General features: G+C 49.6%; 1 protein-coding gene across 2 annotated transcripts in view; it reads left to right on the top strand.

Annotated features, from left to right (window-relative positions):
* The first annotated feature begins 9,974 nt into the window (after positions 1 to 9,974).
* The window catches only part of LOC119510135 (phospholysine phosphohistidine inorganic pyrophosphate phosphatase), a 137,948-nt gene continuing 126,577 nt past the window's right edge, over positions 9,975 to 21,345 (top strand). For both annotated transcript variants that reach the window (XM_037804266.1, XM_037804267.1), the window contains exon 1: positions 9,975 to 10,141. In XM_037804266.1, the coding sequence (XP_037660194.1) occupies positions 10,017 to 10,141 (125 nt within the window). In that variant the 5' untranslated portion in view covers positions 9,975 to 10,016. The remainder of the gene's footprint in view (positions 10,142 to 21,345) is intronic.

Raw genomic sequence — 21,345 nt, 5'->3', positions numbered from 1 at the left:
CCCAGAGACTTGGCCTCAGGCCCCAGACCCTGGGAATGGGCAGTGCCCAGGGTGGGGGGTGGCACAGGGTGGCCTATTCGTGGGCAGCCCAAGGACCAGGCGGGTCTGGGCTGGTTCAACCAGCTGAGCCACTCAGTTCTTCTCCCAGGGGTCTGGATTAAGACCAAGGGGGGTGGGTCCTGCCAGCGGTGGGGGCTTGAGCTGAAGGGGCAAGGAAAGTTGGAGATGGACTGGCTACCCTCGAGAGGGCACGTGAGTCCAAAAGTTATGAGGAAGTGGAGCCTTGCTGGGAGCTGGGAAAGTTAGAACAGCACAGAAGTGAAGCACAAGTGGGAAGGCCAAAAGACGGCAGACAGGTGAGTGGGCACCAGCTGCTGCCCCAGCTACCTTCTTCCCTCCCTGGGAGCCTCACTGCATCCTGATGAAAACTCCTCCGCACTTTGATGGGGAATCTGGGAAACTTCTTTCCATCTTCAAGCCTCTCTGTCCCCGGGTCCTTTCTCCTGTGGGGCCTTCCCTGACTTCCCCAAGCCGACCTGGACTTGCCTTCCCCTAGTTTTGTCTGATCAGCGCCCATTCCCCCTTCCCTGGGATCAGTATTTTGATTTTGCTCTGCAGTCCCTTCCCTGCCCACCTTCATCTGTGGTAGGGTCAGGACGGTCAAAATCGAGGGCCATGGCCTTCCCTAGCCCACAGGTGGGCGTGTGCTCCTGAAGGACCAATCGCACCCTCTGTCCCCTGGGAATCTGCAACGCTGACCCTCGGGTGGAGCTACTTCACCCAGCAGCGCTACCCTCGAGAAAGTGTCTGCATTCCCCACCCTAGAGCTGCCGGGGCCGTCCTTTCTGAGGCCTGGCTTCCAGCATTTCCTTTGATTCTATAAACTGCCTTCTATCCTTTCCACTCTCCTCCCCACATCCATCTCCCACACATTTGGAATTAAATTAGCCAGAGTCAAGGAACCCTGCCTGGTGCAGGCTGTATCACAGCGTGTGGGATACAGACGTCTGCTCCGAGGACTGTCTTAAAGTCAGGGACCACAGGGCCTTCGGCATTGTGCCCATTATCCCCCAGGGCGCGCAGCAGGTTGATGAGATGGACGAATGCAGGGCAGAGGAAACGGCTGTTCAACAGCAGAAACCCAAAGCTCCACAGGATGATTCAGATGGTTGGAAACCCTTTACCTGGTTTAGGCTGAACAGGCTGAAAATAAAAATAAGATCAAGAAACGTTTAGCTATGGATATGGGTTCATAATGGCTCTGCCCCACTTAGGGGAAATGTCATGCACTTGTGGAACATCCTGACACTTTTGAGTGGCTCCTTCTTGCTGGGCAAACATGCTCTCTGCACAAGGCCAATGCAGGGGAAGGAGAACCATGAATTTAACCCAGTGTGGCATTTCTGACACTCTGATAGAAACATGTAGTGGTAGGTAGTCTCCAAAGTTGACCACCCCCGATAAACCACACTGCTCAGTATTCACGCCCTCCTGTAGTCCACTCCCACACTGAGCCTGGGCTGGCCCTGTATGACCAATATCACTTGACTTCCACGTCGTCTTAGGCACAGAAGGCCATGTGAGTAAGTGATTTTGGCCTTCAGCCCAATTGAGCCCCAGATGACTGCAGGCCCAGACAACATCACATGCAGCAAAAGAACCACCCAGCTGAGCCCAGCCAATCCATGGAATCACAAGAAATAATAAAACGGTAGTTGTTTGAAGCAACTAAGTTTTGCAGTGGTTTGTAATGTGACAATAGATAACTGGAACTTACGCACTTAATTAGATGGTCATCATGGACGTTCTGGTAGTTTAAATAGGCAGCGATGCTGGACGTTCCCTGTTTTCTTCTCCAGATGTTCTCCATCTTTCTCTACCCTGCTCTGTGCCACTGAGGCTGACTTGCATCAGAGGGCTCCCTGCCCTCTGCCTTCCAGTTGAGTTCAGCCAATGGGAAGCACCAGCAGGAGGCAAAAGTACAGGAGGAAAGAGATCATTTATTCCCTCCCTGCTGACCATGGGTTATCTGTGGCCGTATCCCTCCACCAAAAGTGCTGGTTCCTCCACAGCTGTAGCTGTAGATCTTCTGGGGCTGCAGTAAGAACTTCTCAGGCCTAGGGGTGGTGAAGATTCTACTGCTGCTAGCCTCGGAGTCCTTCTCTATTCTTTGCTGCTTTCCCTTTGCCCTCTCCACACATTTGCAAATTGTCCCTTCAATAACAAGGGTCTCCTGTGAGTGTGCTGATGCCAGATCCTGAAAAATTCTGCATACTTATTTAAATCCACTAATTCCCCACTCTCTGTACTAACAGGAAACAAGAGGCTCCATGGCTAAACAGGCCAAAGAAATGGAGATCCAGGGAAAGCATTACTTGCAGGGGCCTCTCCCATCCAACCTCTGCCCAGGTTGCTCAAAGGGAACTGAGCAGACGGCCTGAGCCTCACCTCATTGCCCTGCTAAGAGAGAGCGCCAAGCAGTGGCAGAAAGAAGTCGTGGTGGTAGGGGAGCAAACAATGAGCATCATTTACAGCCGAGACAATCAGCACCTCTATTAACGACGTACATGCATGTGGCCAGTGTCTCAAACATGCTGTCTGCAGAGTGATCTCATTTCAGGAAAAAAACAATCAAAGGATCATAGAGCAGTGGAGCTGCCAGGGGCATCAGGCTCATTCTAGAGTCTAAATCTAGACCCTTGTCCCTCAAAGTGTGGTGTGTAGACCAGAAGTACCAGCCCACTTGGGAGCTTGCTAAGAGATGGTAGACTCTCAGGATCCACCCCATATTTATTGAATCAGAATCTGCATTTTAATCAGGTCCCCAGGTAATTCCTGTGCACTTTAGGTTTTATTTTGTTTTTGTTTTTGTTTTTTCTTTCTTGACTTAAGAGTCTACTTCATCAACTTTATTTGGGGTTGATTTTTCCGTACAGAGAACAATCATTAAAATTTCTCTTCTCTCTCCCAAGATCTTTTTATTTAAAAAAAATTTTTAACTTTATTTATCGAAAAATTAAAACAAACCCACAAACAAACAACAACAAAAACCCCACAACATTTCAAACAAAACAAAGCAAAGGATTAAGAAAAACAAATAACGTAAATAAATACTTTGCTTCCAATATGTCCCTACCATACCCTAAGAAAATTAACAAACCCTAACAAAACAAAGGAATAAGAAAAACAAATAACCTAAAATAACTACATTGTTTCCAACATGATCCTACCCTACCCAAGAAAGTCTGCAAACCATAATCATTCCTGAGCAGTCCCATAACATTGAGATTACCCTCAATAGTTTATCTGTTATTAGATTATCGTACCCCCCCTTCACTAATTGCTATCTATCTCTATGTCCCCTACATTCTAAAAATAAAATATTTATTTTACATTGTTCACAGAGTTCACATTAGTGGTAACATACAGTATCTCTCTTTTTGTGTCTGGCTTATTTCACTCAGCATTATGTCTTCAAGTTTCATCCATGTTGTCATATGTTTCATGACCTCATTCCTTCTTACTGCTGTGTAGTATTCCATCATGTGAATATACCACATTTTATTTATCCACTCATCTGTTGAAGGGCATTTGGATTGTTTCCATCTCCATTATCGTGAATAATGCCACTGTGAACATCGATGTGCAAATATCTGTGCATGTCACTGCTTTCAGATCTTCCGGGTATATACCGAGAAGTGAAATTGCTGGATTGAAGGGTAACTGGATATCTAGTTTTCTAAGGAACCGCCAGACTGTCTCCCAGAGTGGCTGTACCATTACACAGTCCCACCAACAATGAATAAGAGTTCTAATTTCTCCACATCCTCTCCAGCATTAGTAATTTCCTGTTTGTTTAATGGTAGCCATTCTAATTGGTATGAGATGATATCTCATTGTGGTCTTAATTTGCATCTCCCTAACAGCATGTGAAGATGAACATTTTTTCATGTGTTTTTTAGCCATTTATATTTCCTCTTCAGTGAAATGTCTTTTCATATCTTTTGCCCATTTTATAATTGGGCTGTCTGTACTACTGTCATTGAGTTGTAGGATTTCTTTATATATGCAAGATATCAGTGTTTTCTCAGATACATGGTTTCCAAATATTTTTTCCCATTGAGTTGGCTGCCTCTTCACTTTTTTGACAAATTCCTTTGAGGTACAGAAGATTTTAATTTTGAGGAGTTCCCATTTATCTATTTTTTCTTTCATTGCTTGTGCTTTGGGTGTAAGGTCTAAGAAGTCACCTCCTAACACAAGGTCTTGAAGATGATTCCCTACATTATCTTCTAGGAATTTTATGGTGCTGTCTCTTATATTGAGGTCTTTAATCCACTTTAATTTTTGTATAGGGTGTGATCCCGTGCACTTTAAAGTTGAAGAAACACTGGTCTAGTTCAGTGCTCCTCAAAGCAGGTCTGTTCCTGTTTGCTAATGCTGCCATTTTGCAAAAAAAAACAGAAATGGATTGACTTTTATAAAAAGTCATTATTTGGTTTGGTTTATTTGGTTACAAAGTTACAGCCTTCAGGCCATAAAGTGTCCAAGGTAAGGCATCAGCAATAGGGTACCTTCACTGGAGAAAGGCCATTGGCATCTGGAAAACCTCTGTTAGCTGGGAAGGCTGTGGCTGGCATCTGCTTGCTCCCAGGTTGTGTTTCAAAATGGTGTTCTCCAAAGTGTCATCGGCCATCTTCAAAATGTCTCTCTAAGTTGCAGCTATACTTAGCTCCTTCTGTCTGAGGTTTTATAGGGCTCTGGTAAACTAATCAAGACCCACACTGAATGGTTTGAGGCCACACCTCCATGGAAATAATCTAATCAAAGGTATTACCCACAGTTGGGTGGGTCACATCTCCATGGAAACAACCCAATCCAAAGATTCCAACCTAATCAACACTAATACTTCTGCCCCCACAAGATTGCAGTAGGGAACATGGCATTTTGGGGGATATAACACATCCAAACCAGCACAAGATCTGAAGACCATCACCTGGGAGACTAGGAGAAATGCAAATTCTTAGGCCATTCCAGCCCTCCTCAATCCCAATCTGGGTTTCTACAAACCCTCCAGGTGGTTCTAAAGCACATTAAAGTTTGAGAAGCACTTCTAGACCAATGGATTTCTAATTTTTTTGAGTATGGCCAACTGCAATAAAACAGAAGGCCCTTGGCACACAAGGCCCTATCTGGGAAGAAAGACTTTGATGATAAGAATGCAGGATCCCTGTGGGTAACTGGCACGTGCTATTTTTGCATGCAAAATGTCTCTTCCCTCTTCTGGTTACAGTGCCTTGCTTTTTGTTGGGGGACTTCTTCTCCCCTCTTCCATGTGGTCGTGGGGGCTTCCATTCCCCAGCCCTGGTAGGGGCACATGAGTCAAGTGGGGTCATCAGAGTACCACAGCCTGTGAACACAGGGATGGGGACGGGGCAGCCACTGACCCAAGAGTTTCTCCTGGAACTGATGGATCAAGTTGAGGAAGAGGTGATTTATCATGTGGCTTATTTGATACTCTTTAGCCCGGAGGTCCTGTAGCTCTCTCCTAGCTGCCAGGAGAAAGCCCCAACATAGTGGGAGAGAACAAAACCAACTCACAGAGGAGAGCACAAGTGGGAAGTGGCAAGTCAGAGCACCCAGGTGACATCAGCTGAACCTTAGAACCAGCCATGCCTGAAGCTACCAACTGCTGGACTATCTGGTTATGCGAGCCAATAAGTTCCTTTTAAATTGAAGCCATTTGCTATTGGGTTTTTGTCACTGGCAACCCAAAGAGATCTGGCTAATACAAGCAAATCTGGAAGGATTATTACATGCATCTACTATAGCAACAGAGGACTGGATGGATTCATATTTAAGCTGAAATTCAGATATGATTTGTAGATTTGTTATTGGAAACATAACAGGCCCAAAGCATGTTCATGAAAATATGCAAGCTGCACACTGTAGTATTAATCAAACAATTAAAAACAGACTAAAACTAACCTTTTAGGAATTCATCATTAAAAAGCAAGAATAACAGTAAACATGACAAATCCAAGGCGATAGTGAGTACACACTGATATACAAGGGCTCCTACCAGACTGTTCTGAAACTTCAACTACTGGGCCAGCACAGTAGCAGCTTTGGCAGTTACATTTCTCAGTGGAATGCTGGAGTCCTCAGGAAGCTCTGATAATGCACTCGCCTAAGTTGACAGGTTCCATATTTTAGTTGGCCTCCATAACCCACCCAGTGGGTTATTAGAAAGTAGACATTGGTCACACTTAAAAGGAAAGTCGTTGGCATTGCCTGCCTTTGCCTCCCTGTTCTCCCCCTTTTTTCTTACCAACAGAACCCAGATTTCATTCAGAGTGGCAAATGCCCAGCTAAAAGCCTCAATTATTTAGGCTCCCTTACAGCTAGGGTTGGCCACATGACTAGCTCTGACCCAGAGATGTAAATAAGGATTCTAGGAAAATGTTGGTTTTCCTGGTGTAAAGAGCAAAACTCAGCTATCACGTGCCTTTTGCCCTTCTCCTTCCCCTTCTTCTTGCCTGAAGTGAAGACCTGGTGCCCCGGGGGTACAGCAGGCATCTTACAAGCATGAGAGGGAACTCTCCATACCAAGGATGATGGAGTAGACAGATAGAAGTAACCAGGTCTCAGATGGTCCCAGGGCTGCCTTCCTCTTGGCTTCCTGTTTGAGGAGGAAAAGTAACCCCTATTTGGTTGCATAACCACCGTTGCATTTCTGTTACATGCCACCAAATGCAACCCTAACTGATATTCTGCCCTTCACTCATTGGATCCAAAGAAAGGTCTTGGATTTTTGGATCAGGTCTCAGTCCATCAGTGGTCCATTCTTAAGAGATTTGCCATCTCAGACCAACAACTCATTTTTCAGGTGAGGGGTCTGAGTCCTTGTATTAGTTTCCTATTGCTGCTGAAACAAATTACCACATATTTATAGCTTAAAGCAACACAAATGTCAGAAGTCCTAAAATCAAGGGATCAGCAGGGCTGCATTCCTTCTGGAGGCTCTGGGGGGAATCCATATCCTTGCCTTTTCCAGATTCTAGAGGCTGGCCACCTTCCTTGGCTGAGGGCTCCTTCTCCCATCTTCACAGCCAGCAGTGTAGCATCTTCCAAACTCTCTCTCTGACCTCTGCTTCTGTTGTCCCCCCATCTCTTTCTCTGGCTTGCCTGCCTCCCTCTTTCCCTTATAAGGATACTGGTGATTGCACTGGGCCACCTGGATAAACTAGGATAATCTGCCCATCTCAAGAGCTGTAACTTAATCCCAGCTGCAATGTCCTTTTGCCATATAAAGTCACATAGTCACAGGTTCTGGGGATTAGGGCTTGGACATCTTTGGGGGCCATGAATCTGTCTACCACAGTCCTAGAGATGGGAAGTGATTTGCCCAAGGTCACATATGGAGTTGGTAGAAGAGGGAGAATTTTGTGCAGGGTCACCACCGCTGGCAAAAGCACTCTTCTCCTTCTCCACATCCTCTTTGGCACAAAACTAAGGTATAGCCATTCTTCAAGGACCATCACAGGCTGCACCTCTACTTCAAAACCACTGCTGCTCCCTATAGTCCATGGTCTGTCCACTTAGCTGTGCTCCTACAGCATTTATATCTCTGTCACTCATTGGCACACTTAGTCCCCAATCTTGAAGTTGCACACCTTGTTCTCTGCCCTGTCTTGACTCCTTGGAGGTAAAGATCACACCTTAGACCTCTTGGCATCTGTGCCGACTTGAAACTTACAGACCCCAGAAGATCCATGATCTTTTAATCCAACCTTGTTAGGTGGAATGTTTTGAGTGAATGCTTCTTCCAACTGTGTGTGAGACCTTTTGATTAGATCATCTCCATGGAGCTGTGGACCCCGCCCATTCAGGGTGGGTCTTGATTAGATCACTGGAGTCCTTTAAGAGAGCTCATGGAGAGAAGGAGCTCAGAGAAGCTGAGAGAGACATTTTGGAAAGAAACTAAGATATGTAATCCAGAGTTTGCCCCTGGGAGAAGCTAAGAGTGACATAGACCCAGACCATTGGAGATACAGAGACAAAGATGTTTGGAGATGCTAAGAGATGAAGCCCAGAGTTTGCCCCAAGTTTGCTCAGAGAAGCTGAGAGAGGACCCCCAGATGCTTAGAGAGAGAAGTGCCTGGGGAGAACAAGCAAAGATGCACAGGAGCTGAGAGAGAGAAGCTAAGAGAGACAGAAACCCACAGACATTTTGGAGAAGCCATTTTGAAACCAGAACCTGGGAGCAAAGGACCAGCAGATGCCAGCCACATGCCTTTACAGCTGACAGAGATGTTCCAGACACCATCAGCCTTTCTTCAATGAAGGTATCCTCTTGTTGGTGCCTTCTTTGGCCATGGAACTGTAAACTTGTAACCTAATATCCCCTTTATAAAAGCCAATCCATTTCTGGCATTTTGCATAATGGCAGCTTTAGCAAACGCGAACAGCATCCCTAGGGCCCCCATCATTGGGAAGAGGCTCACTCTACATGTGTGGATCATGGGGCAGATTCTACAGACTGACTTACTCAGCTCCTGTCCACAGAGTCTGGAAAACTAAAAACTGCATTTCCCATTCTCTCTTGTGGGTTGGACTAGGTTCCACCAAGCCAGACACGGTGAAAGTGAGACAGTAGCCACACATGGGTGTGTTTGTTTCTTCTGGGGCAGCTGTGTTGAGGACTGTACTACGAGGTCCCTGCCATCCTAGAAGCCAAGTAGTGGGGGCAGTGGCTCCAAGGGAATAGTGCCACTGGGCATTTCTCCTAGCTGCACAGAACCCAAGCTTGGTTTCTTTGACCCCCTTGAAAGCAACTTAATGCCCTGTGTGAACAAATCCAAAGAGTGGGAGTGGTTTCTCTTGTCTGCAGGTAAGAACCCTGGCCAGTATAAGGTATAATGTTCTTTTCTCCCCAGGCCATACTGTAAACCCCCAAAGAACAAGAACTACATTTCATATTTCTCCTCTATAATCAACAGCACCCTCAGAAATCTTATCAACAGATATGAACAATTCATTATAACTGGGTTTAAAGTTCTAACGTTCTGATGAATTCTTCATCCTATCTGTGAATCAAGAGCCTGAAATGAAGTAACCCACACACTATGTTCCTCTTCTTTTCAGACCTCAAAGCTAAGTTAGGCCAGGAAAAGTCACATTTTCTCCAATCTCAATTTAACTATTTAAAAGGGTCAGAGAAACAGTTAAGAAAGCTCCTCCCCTTTTCTATTAATTTTTATTTATTGCAAAAGTAATATAAAATCAAATGGAATTTAAAAATTCATCCCCAAATCTCACTGGTCTAACACATTGCAAGAGTTCCATTTAATTCCCAGCCCTGTCCCTATTCAACCTCATTTTTGTGGGGCTGTTGGTCAACACAATTTTGCATTCTACCTTTCCATAGAACGGCTACAAAATGAGTTTTTCCCATTTTTAAGCTGTTTTCACTCTTGATGACATCATATTTCATTCAGTAGCCATGCTATACTTTCTTGACCAATCCCATTCCCTGAACAATGCTTTTCTTCCAGCTTTCCTTGGCATTACAGCTTATCCTGCAGGCACTGTCTTTGGAGCAGCTTCCTTAACTTCAGTGCCCAGACCCAAGAGTGTCCGGTCAAAGGGTTCGACTATTTCCATAGCTTTGGGGACTGTCACACTCTCTTTCCAAAGGTTAAGGTCCCCAGCGCTGGTACTGCCTGCTCTTTTTACTTCCTGTTCCTTTTACAGGTAGGGGCCTCCTTGTTACTTCAATTTGCCTTGCTCTGACTTAGGGGGAGGTTGACTATTTCCCAGTGTATTGTTTTGCTTTTCCTGCAGTAGTCCGCAGATTTCCTGCGGAGAAAGCTCTGCTTTCAAAGAACGCGTTTTCAAGGGCCCGTGACTCCGGCCTGGGGACTACATTTCCCAGGCACCCGTGCGCCGCGCGTGCGCCAGCGGTTCCCGGACGCCTGTCGGGAAGGGCAGTCCGAGGCAGGCGGCGGGGCGCGATGGCCGCGTGGACTCAGCGGCTGGCCGGCGTGCGCGGGGTACTGCTCGACATCTCGGGCGTGCTGTACGACAGCGGCGCGGACGGCGGCGTGCCCATCGCCGGCTCCGTGGAGGCTGTGGCGAGGTGAGTGGGCCGCGGATCCGTCGGCCGCTAGGTTCTGCGCTCAGCCGGGTCCTCCGGCCGGAAGGGGGCGGGGCTGCCGCTCTGGCCCCGCCCCCTCACCCCAGACCCGGCGAGCTGGGAGGTGGCGCCCCGAGACCCGCGCTGCAGCCCCGGGGGGCGAGAGTGGGGGTCGCGCCAGGGACGGGGCTAGAGCTGCGTTGTCCCACCCGCTAACCGCTCGCTGCGGGTCTTATCTAGCTCGTGCAGTGTGGCTAGTCCGAACTGATACGTGCTGTGAGTGTAAAATACAGGGCAGAAAGAATGCCAAATAACTCGTTAATATTCTTTTCTGTTGGTTGTGTGTTGAGATGATAATATGTGTATATGTACAATAAGTAAAATACATTAAAATTAGATTCACCCGTTTCTTTTTACTTTTGTTAATATGCCTACTAGAAAATTTGAGATGACATATGTAGCTCACATGATATTTCTATTGACCGGCAGTTGTTTTGGGCAGCACTAGGAGGAGCCTCCCAGGACCACAGCTGGTGCCACTGGACCTAGGGTTTTGCAGTCCCTGTTGGCTTGGCCAGCTAGCGCTTCCTGATGTTGATCAGCAGTTGGGGAAGCCTCATGGCACAGAACCTGGCCTCCCAGAGTCACCAGCCGGGGGACCCTGGCTTGTTGGCTGGACCTCACTGGGGCTTAGTTTACCTATGTGTAGATGGCAGTTAAATGGGCTTCTTGGTCCTGCTCAGAGACCCCACCCCACTTATCTGTACCAGAGCTGCTGGGAGAACAGGGGCCCAGATTGTTCTGTATAGTAACGCAGGGGTGTTTGGGAGGCTGGGAAAGTGGGAAAGAGAGGCGTGGCCTCCAGGAGAAGGCCTGTGAGGAGAGACAGAGCCAGGAGTACCCCCATCTGGGCATTCAGCTTTGGCTTTGGGCTAGCTCTGACACAGGTTAGCTCTGACACCATGTGGGAGACATCTGTGGGATTGGAGTACAGGGCTCTGGGCTTAGGTTTGGGATGAAGTGGGCAATTTGGAGGAGCTGTCATGGTGGCAGGAGGACAGAGAGACAAGCCCTTATGAGCTCACAGATGGGGGATGGGCAGTAAACCTGGGCAGGAAGGAATGCACCAGGAAGGGTAAGTGGCATGAAGGAGAAAAGTGCTGAGAGAGAGTGTGATGGGGGCAAGAGTGGTTTTTGCTAGAGAGGGGTCAGGGACAGCTCTGGGGAGATGTTTGGACTAGACCGGAGGGTAAAAGGAGCCGTCCCAGAGTAGAGGAAGTACGTTCCAGGTAAGGGAACAGCACCTGCAAAGGCCGTGAGGGAGAGCTTGGCAGATTCAAAGAGCTGAAGAGCCTCCTAGGGCCAGGGAGTAAGTGGGGGGAGAGTAGCCACACCAGGCAGGGATTCGAGGATCATGGAGAGGAGTCTGGATTTTATCCTGAGTGCAGCGGGAAGTCTCTGAAGGTTTTAAACAAGAGTTTCATGTGATTTATGTTATAAAGAAATTGAAATGTAAAAAGCGAAACCACTTAAGTACCAAATGAAAACCTGGGAGATTTCATTTGAAATCTTGGAATCAGAGAAGGTCTTTACAACTATACTTCAAAATCTAGAAATCAGCAACAATAAAAATATCAATAGCCCAGTAGAGAAATGGACAAAAGATATAAACAGTTCACAAGAAAGGAAAATCAGATTACCTTTAAGCATTGTGAAAGATACACAGATTTACAAAAATAAGAGAAATGCAAATTAAAACGACACCTCGATGCCATTTTTCATCTTTCAGATTGCCGTAAATCTAAAAGTTTGATAATATTTTCTCTTAGCAACAGTTTGGGGAAACAGGCCCTCTCACACATTGCTTGTGGAAGATAAATGTGGCATTAGCCATCAACAGTTCCACTTCTGGGAATTTATCCTACAGCTACGCCTCATACAGGTGAGATGCTGAAAGTACGAGGTCATTTGTGGCTTTTGAAATGACAAAAGACAGGAAGAACCCAAATATCCAGTAGTGGGGGGCTATTATAGTACATCTGTCTACACAGTGGAATACCATGCAGTGTAAAGAGAAATGAGCAAGCCCTCTAGGTAGTGATGTGGAAACTAAGACGTTGTCTTAGTTTCCTAACTGCTAAAACAAATATGCAGTGAGTTGGCCTAAACAATGGGAATTGATTGGCTCAGAATTTTGAGGCTAGATGAAGTCCAAAACTGAGGCGTCAGCGAGGAGATGTTTCCTTCCTAAAGACCGGCATTCTGGGGCTGGCTGCTGGAGATCCTTGGTCCTTGGCTTTTCCATCACACGGCAATGCACATGGCAGCCTCTTTTCTTTTCTCTTCTGGGTTCTGTTGAATTCCAGCTTCCTGCTCTTCCTGCGACTTTCCCTGTCTATGTCTGAATTTCATTTTGCTGATAAAGGACTCTAGTAATCTGGATTAAGACTCTACCTGCTTCAATTGACCACACCTTAGCTAAAAATAAAATCTTCAAAAGGTCCTATTTACAATGAGTTCACACCCACATGCATGGATTAAGATTAAGAACATGTTTTTCTGGGGTACATAATTCAATTCCTAACAGCCATATTATTAGTGAAGACAGCAAGTGTGCTGTCTTTTGTGTAGCAAAGGCAGAAATGCGAGCATGTATTGATCCTACTCGTGTTTGCATAAAGAAACTGGAGGGAGGGAGCGGGACTGTTTGGAAAAATGTTTTTAAAAGTAATTAGGTAATTTTTAAAAAAGTACCATTTAGGGCTCTAATATCAGTGCTATTCTGGGTGAGAGTCATGGACTTCAGGTTCCTTAGCTCATTTTCACCCTTGGATGTGTCCCCCTAGATTTGTAGAGTCCTAGGGGTCTTTAAGGGGCCATTTAGTCCAGCAGAGGCCTATAGAGGTTCAGTGCTTTGTCCAGGGTCACATCTGGTAAGTAGCAGAGCTGGGATTTCAATCCAGACTGTTGGTGAAGAGCCCAGCAGACAGGTGGTGATTGCTTTATGTATTGAATAAGTGGTTCATGAGGACCCACCACATCCAGCATGCTGTTTGAGGTGCCAAGGATGTAGCACTGAATGAGAAGTCCCTGCCCTCTCCGAGCTCATTGTGGTGGGTTGAATCGTGTACCCGAACAAACACGTGCTCTTAATGTTAACCCGTGTCCCTGTGGGTGTGAACCCTTGTAAAAAGGACCTTTGGAAGATGTCATGTTTAGTTAAGGGGTGCCCTCCGGAAGCAGGATGGGCCTTCATCTGCATGATTGGGGTGTTATAGAGAGAACAGGGAAGTCACAGAAGCCAGGAGAATGACAGGACCTGGCAGTGTGACAGGAGCCAGAGATAAAAGCCAAGGAACCCCAAGGATTGAAGCAAGCCAGTTCTAGAATGGCCCGACTCCAGGGGGAAGCAAAGCCTTGATGATGTTTTTATTTTTTTATTAGAGAAATTGTAGGTTTACAGCAGAATCATGCAAATGCAGAGTTCCCACACACTCCCCCGATCCCCATTATTAACACCTGGCATTCGTGTGGTGCTTATGTTACAACTGATGAAAGATACTGCTGTAATTGTACTATTAATTATAGCCCGTGGTTTATATTCAGACACATTAGCCTTGCTGAGATCTTGATTTTGGACCTAGCCTCCAAACCCAGAGCCAACAAATTCCCATTGTTTAAGCAAAACTGTTGTGTGGCACTTGTCGTAACAGCCGGGCAAACTGAGACGCTTACCTTCTCAAGGGAGGAAACATTTTAAAAAAACCGACAAACAAGCAATAGGTATTATGTCAGATTGTGACATTTGTTATGGAGAAAAGTAGAGCAGAGTAAAAAGAATGGGGAGTGCAATAAAAAAGGAAGAGGAAAGGAAACTGGAAGGGCACAGATGAGCCAGGAGGGGCCACCTGTGTGAAGAGCTGGGGTACAAGCAAGAGGGAAGAATTGCGTGTTTGGAGGCAGGAGTGGGAGAAACATTCTTTTTAAAAAAATTTTGAACCATGTGCATGTATTTCCTATTCAGAAATATTAAATTAATATTATGTGCAGCTCTCTCTGGCTGTGAAGTGCAGAAGGGACTGGCAGGTGCATGAGGCAGGAGCAAGAAAGGAAACGGTGACTGGTTAGGAGCCTGTCTCTGTGCTCCGGGGCGACGTGAGGGGCTTGGACTAGGAGGTGGCAGTGCAGAGGTCTTCAAAATGGGGCCATTGGCACCTGCTGATATAGTGGCTATTTGAGGGGCCAGGGAGAAGATGGGATAAAGGAAATCTGCCAGGGTCTGACTTGAGTAGCCAGGGATGGAGAGGGGCATTCAAGGAGGGGCTCACTTCTAAGCACCCTAGTTTAGTGTTGCCTGCTTTTGAGCTTTATAAAAATAAATAGAATCTTACAGGATGTTCCCCTTTATGTCTTGTGTCTAGCACTCAACATTGTTTGAGAGATTTATCTGTATTTGTGGCATGTAGCTGTAGATTGTTTATTCTTGTGTAGTATTCCGCTGGGCGAATACCATGACGTATCCGTTCTCCTGTTGATGGGATGCAGCTGCCCAGTTTTGGATATCAGGCATGGGGCTGCTATGGACATCCTAGAACGTGCCTTTGGTGGGCACATGGACACTTTTCTGTTGGGTACGTACCTAGGGATGGAATTGCTGGGTCGTAAGGTAGGAATGTATTCAGCTTTAGTAGCGGCTGCCAAGTCCCTTTCCAAGGTGGCTGTACCAGTTTACACCCCGGCCAGCAGTATATGAGAGTCCCAGGTGCTCCGTGTCCTCACCAACACGTCAGTCCTTTTCATTTTAGCAGAGTCACTTTTGCCTTTAAAAAACCTGAGAAGTAAAGTCGGTCAGGTATGGACAGGTCCTCAGAGTCCACCTTCTGCTAAGGAGCATGGAATGGATCTCAGCCTTGGCCTTGGAAGAGACGGGTGCTGCTTCTGAGCTGCTTCGTTTCCCATTGAGGACGTTTCCTTAGGACTGGGGCACACGCCTCTCAGGCGTGCACAGGCAGCGGCAAGACGCCCCCCACCCCCCTCTGCGCACGTTCCACGTGCTGGGCATTTACTCAGCGCCTCCTCCTTGCCGCTCGTTCTCATCTAATCCCCCACTGTCCAAGAAGGGTGGGTACCGCCATCATCCCTGTTTATCAGCTGAAGCAACAACATCCTAGAGGGGGTGAGGGCTTGCCCATGTCTTGGAGGGGGTCTGGCATGGGCCCTATTTGAACTCAGATCTGCCCGATTCCAGGGGCCGTGCTCCTAGCTGCTGTGCCAGACATGTCCTTGGAATCCTTTGGTCAAGTTCAGGAGCTTCTGTACACCTGAGTAGATGTTCCCAGCCTGGCACGGAACTATCCAGTAAACATGCAGAGGTTCCAGGGTCTGGCACTAAAAGGGGATGTCGGGTTAACTGCTGTGGTTTCTACACTGGTGTCTTGTAACTGGTCCCAAGGAAGGGTTTAGTTTTGATTTGCTCTAAGTCTGGCAAATTTATCTAGCCGGTGTCTCCGGTATCAGCCATGCTGTATAAATCTAACTGATTTAATAACAATCCTAAAACACAGCACAGCCAGTTGTGTCACCCAGAGAGGCCTGTTTCTTTTCCCCAGGAAAGTTCCCTTCTAGATAGTATATGGGATTATTCTGGGTGAGGGGACACCGTACCCATTATCCTGGGAGGTGGTGGTGTTGTGCTTCTTAGGAGCCTGGGGAACTGCTGGCCTGCTTGCTCTGAAGCCCCCTGAGCTCCCAGTGCCACAGGACAAAGTCCGCTCACCCCCGCCCAGTCCTCCAGGGCCTGCTCGAGTGACCTCAGCCCCTCACCTACTTGTTACACAGACTTCTCAGTGGGGTTTCCACGGAGTGAGCCCTGCTTGTAGCCACGGCCCCTGAGCAGCTTACAGGGCCCACCACGGGCCCTCTGGCTATTGGCCGACTTTCCCTTTCTCTCCGCATCTCCTCCGTCTGCTCTTCAGGGACAAGGCCCCTTGACCCAGGCCTGGCCTGAGAGCAGAAGGCCCTTGGAGGAGGTGGCCCACAGCCCCCTCGGGGTGATCCTGTCCTCGTGCCCTGGCCTCGTGGGTGCCCTGCACAGATGTGTGACGCTCTGAGCTCTTGATTTGCTCGCTCCCTCTGAAGTTGCCCAGAGCTCACGGGAAGTTCCCGGGGCTGTGCTGGGGGATGCCCGGGGCTGTGCTGGGGGATGGGGCTCTGGGGGACGCTCCCCCACATTGTGGGTGCCTGAGCAGCATCTCTTGTGTCCTCTAAACCTGAGGGTGGGTTGGGGTGGTGGGGACATGACTTACTGGCCAACACTTTTCTTCCTAGATTTTCTTTGGTTCCAGGTGTCCTGAGATTCTCTGAAAGGTTCCCACCCCTTTGGTGCACAAAGCACATGGAGAGTATAAACTCTGCTTTTTAGAGTAATATCAACCACAATAATAATAATCAACATTCCTTGGCAGGGGTGGGGGGTGGCTGTTGTGTGCCGGGCAGGTGCCATTGCCCATGTCATCTGCATCCCCAGTTCCTAAGGTGGGGGGATTGTCCCCTTTAAAGGTGAGGGGGCCAAGGCCCAGCAAGAGGGTCCAGAAAGTGGCCAAGCCAGGATTCATACCCAGGTCCGCCTGACTCCATAGCCCCCATTTTCTCCGATGCCTTCATTCATTCATTCATTCATCCACTCAACAAATATGGATCAAGTGCCTCCTGTCCTCCACCCTCGCTGTTCTTGGCTCTGGGGCAGAGGGCAGTGAGCGCAGCTGGTGGCAGGCCTGGCCTGCGTCGCTGAGGCCCTAGGGGCAACAGGCAGCCCCAGGCACACACAGGAAGGGGAGTAGATCAGAGGAGAAGGCCAGCCTGGCCAGGGTGGGGGCCCAGATCTCGCAGATCCTGGGGGTGGGCAAGCCGCTGAGAGCACCCCGGGCGAGGCACCGTGCTAATTCCATCCCGCCCCTCCCAGGTCCCCAGGCCGCCCTGCTCCCTCGGGCAGCTGCTGGGGACAGTGGTGGCCTGTGGAGCCCACTCGCCACTCCAGGCCTGGTGGGCGGTGTGGCCACAGGGCCATCTGGAATGGGGCAGGGGCCCCACAACAGCCCGTTTATTGGAGCCCATTCATGGGCGGATTGGGTCCCCCCGAGGGGAGCCATTCAGGAGCTGGGCCAGGCACAGCGGGGGCTGCAGGGGCCCCTGCCCGATGGCCTGGCGACATCTGCATGTGAAAGGCAGCCGGGCATTTACTACGTCCTGTCGCGGGGCCACTAAAACACATCTGCTGTGGCCCCGCCCCCGGCCTTTTGGGGACCGGCGGAAGGAAGTGCTCGGCCTGGCCGGGGCGACCTCATAAAGCAATCGCCACCCTGGGCTGTCCCGACGGCCTTGTCCTGTGACCCTATGTTATGCTGCCGGCCGGGCTACAACCCTCCAACCCAGTGGGCGCCATGGCCCCTGGGATCCTGGATCCTGGTGAAGCGCAGGCTCCCTCCAAAGCAGGCCTGCCGCAGCGAGGAGCCGTCGGGGAGGCCTCGTGGAAGGCTGGTGGCCACAGCGAACGTCGCCCAGTCCCCGGGGCTCGGCCGCCCAGGCAACAGCCTGCCCGGGACATGGGTCCCAGGAGGAGAGAGATAGCAGTAGCCACAGCAGCTGCTGGGTCCCAGCCAGGAGCCTCACGTGCCTCCTTCCACCCGCACCTGCCGAAGAGGGGCCCTCCAGGCTCTGGGCCGAGGGCAGTTTGAGTTTGTTTAAGTCTGCAGGAGCTGTCCTAACTCCTTGTGGACCTTGGACACGGGTCGTTTGCTGAGACTGTCCTGTCACTTGTGGTTCCTTTTACTGCAGTGGCTTCAGACAGGTGGTGGGGTGGGCCCTCTCTTTTCTGTTTTTCCTAATATCTCTCTGTTAAGTCTTGTGAGTGATAGGTGATTTCCTTCTTGTAAACATTCCCACCCCCATGAGTACACGGAGTAAAACGAGCAAGTCCCCCGTCACCCGTCCCATCCCAGACCCTTCCCCAGGGTGACTGTTGTGGACCCTTCTAGACCTTTTCCTCGTTATCTCCCCAAATGCACAGGGGACTTTCAGATGCAGCTCCCTCCCTTTGCTGATCCAGTCCTGTCCCATGGGTGCCCCATCACCCTCTCGCCTGCCCTTGCCCCCACACTCCTGGGCCTGGGAAGCCCCACATGCTTGAGGAACGTGTTTGTTCATTCAGGGGTCACTTGTGGCCACGTCAGGGTTTTCAGACTCCTATGTAGCCTCAGAGCTGGCTTTTATCCCCCAGATGGAACCTGGAAGAGAACTTCAGAACATTGAAAACAGATAAAAGGGCAGGGATTGAATGGTGTGTATTTTCCACATTCAAATCTTTAAATTTATTACGAAGTCAATCAGTGAAATGATAAAAGTTTGGGGAAATAAAAAAATGGAAGGCTGGGGCAGTGGATAGCACAACACAATTGCATTTATATGCTTATGTGTTAATGAGTTTACCTGTGTGTCTGGAAACAGCCTGCATGTCCACCGGGAGGGGATGCGAGAGGGCTTCATGGTTTATCCACCGTCACATGTCATCCAGCTGTCGGAGGGAACAAGGTAGCTCTGTTAACGTATCCATGTTAGTTTATATGTCGTGGGTATTGCATACACTGAGTGAAAAAAATGGTGGTGCAATGTGTATAGAATCCCATTTTTGTTCAGAAATTAAAGGATGAAAACAATAAACCTGTCTATCAGAGTAATGACAGAATCGCGAACCTGAACCGTGGGGAAGGAGGCGGAGCGCCCACAGGTGAGGTGCGGAAGCCGTGGTGAAATCAGGTTTCCTTTCCCGACCTCGGCTTTGTTGGGCTGGGGTCACCCATGAAGATCCAGGGCAGCCAGGGTGGGGGCTCTAGGGCGGAGTGAGCAGCTTGCCCACAGGTGCTGCCTCTGGCCGGAAGCCCTCGGCTGGCTGGGCGTGGGGTGGCCCAGGTTCCTCATGGGATCCCCCCCTCCAGCACCCCAGGGATGGGTGTATGGAGAAGTCACCTTGGTGAAGCCTTGGTGGTGATGTGGGGGCAGGCATGGTGGTTGTCCGGTTTGTAGAGGAGGAAACCGAGGTGACTCACAGGTGACCAGACTTGCTCAGAGAGGTCGAGCCAGGGCCAGGGGCGCCTCTTACCTGTCCCGAGAGCTCTGTCCCATCACCTAAAATAAAAGGTGCTCTTGGCTCTGGCGAGGGGGAGCCTGGGGTTTTGAACCCCAGCTCTGCCCTGGAGTGGCCGTGTGGCCTGGAGCAAGGCTCTGAGCACCTGCGTGCCCTGATGTCCCACCTGTAATAGGTAACACCTGCATCACAGGGTGTGCGCTGTCAGTGAGGCATTTTCTCTTAAACCAACATTCTACTTATTCCTTGTCTAGTAGCTAAAAGAGCGTGTTGCTGCTTGAAGGACAGGATAAAATTGAGGAGGTGGTTACTTTGCATCTAAGAAGTCTTTTAGTTGTTAAACTTGGTGTACATTCAAAATAAAAATCACTCGATTTGGCCCTGGGAGGTGTTGTATTTTCTACCTGTGTATATCTTTTCATCAGGGCAAAATTAAAGGATTCTTTCTGGGGACACCACTTAACTCCCGTCCCTGATCCACTGGGTGTCTGGCTTCCCATCAGCTGGCCCCACCTTGAGGGTCCCAGCACCCCCAGCCCTCGGGGTTGTCGAGTGTGGTTGACATGGTCCCCGCTGTTGCTGTGGTTTATTATTTGTGATGGGTCAGGTGCTTCCCATATGTTATGTCATTCTCTTGACAACCCCACAAGGTAGTGACTCTGAGTGCCCCATCTTACAGAGGGGGAGACTGAAGCTGGAGAGTGTGAGGTGACTTGCCCCGGGTCACACTGTGAGGAGGGGGCAGAGGTGCCGTGGGCGTGCCTGCTTCCTGAGCCCAGTGCCCCCTGCCCCCTGGAATGCCAGACCGCATCCTCTCCAGGCTCTGGATCCTCTGCTGTGACACCCCCCTCCCATGGCCGTAGGCACCTGGTTTCCCTCTGGACCTTAGTCTCCCTCTCTCTGAAATGACTGCTCTCCAAGGCCTCCTCTGGCTTCCAGGTTCCTGGCATGTGATTCTGCATTGTTTTTATTAGTTAACACTTCGATCAGTCTCTATGGGCTCTGCATGTCCCCTGCTTGGATCTGAGCCCAGTGGCGCAGGCAGGCCAGAGATGGTACACTTGGGAACACTCCAGATCGATGTTCTGCTGGGGAGGTGAGGTCACTGCCAGCTGGCCTGGTCCAACAGGCCCAGCCAGGGCCAGGTGAAGTGCGTCACTGCTCTCCCTGATCTGCTCCCTCCTCTCCGTCCAAACCTTGGACCCTGACGACACTAGATGTGCAGATGTGCGTTGCTGTCCAGCAGCATGTCAGCGGGAGAACCAGGAAGGACCCGTGGGGCAGGCAAGCAGCCGGCCTTTGGCCTGGCAGAAAGTCTACCCTGGTGATTGGTGGGGGGAGGAGAGAGGGGCAGCAGGTCCAGCCCGAGTGACTGGCAAAGGGCATCACCTGTGCTTTTGCCACTCACAGTGTGGTGGTGATGCCAGCGCCCAGCCCGTACTTCCCTCCCTTCAGCCAGCCCTGGAGGGTGTTGCCCATGTCAAGGCAGAGGCTCAGACAGTGAGAGACCGGCCCTGGACGCCATCAGGCACGCATGTAGGAGCCCAGCAGGGAGGCCAGATCCCGTTCCCACAGGCGCAGATGCCTCTCTCCAACTGGGGGTGGCTCACTGATGCGGGTCGGGGCTCACAGGGAGCTGGGCTCAATCCACCCCCAAAGCAGCATGGGTGTCCCTTGATAGACACAGATGACTGCATTTTTCCACTGTCGATTTAAAGCAGTGCTGCTCCACTTGTGGGGCCCCCGTTTGACCTCCAGGTCTCCAAAGGAGCATTTTCAATCCTCACTGCTTTCTAAAATGGAGGCAACCAAAGATCTCAGCATCAGAGAGCAGCTTGCAGTGCTGTGGAACCATTACCCAGGCATCTGCATGCCATCCGGGGCACCAGGGACTCACGTTCCTCGAGGGCTGCAGGGAGCCAGCCACCACAGCGTGCATTCCATTTCCCAACAACCTGAGGCGTTGCAATGTCCTTTTCCCTCTCCGAGGAAGCCGAGGCATGGAGTTTTTTTATAAGTGCCACTCGTTCCCATTTCAGTATCGTTGTGGATTGAATTGTGTCCCCCA

This window comes from Choloepus didactylus, chromosome 15, assembly GCF_015220235.1.
Source record: "Choloepus didactylus isolate mChoDid1 chromosome 15, mChoDid1.pri, whole genome shotgun sequence".
Lineage (NCBI taxonomy): Eukaryota > Metazoa > Chordata > Mammalia > Pilosa > Megalonychidae > Choloepus > Choloepus didactylus.
The sequence above is the reverse complement of the archived record's forward strand: the minus strand, read 5'-3'. Positions and strand labels throughout refer to the sequence as shown.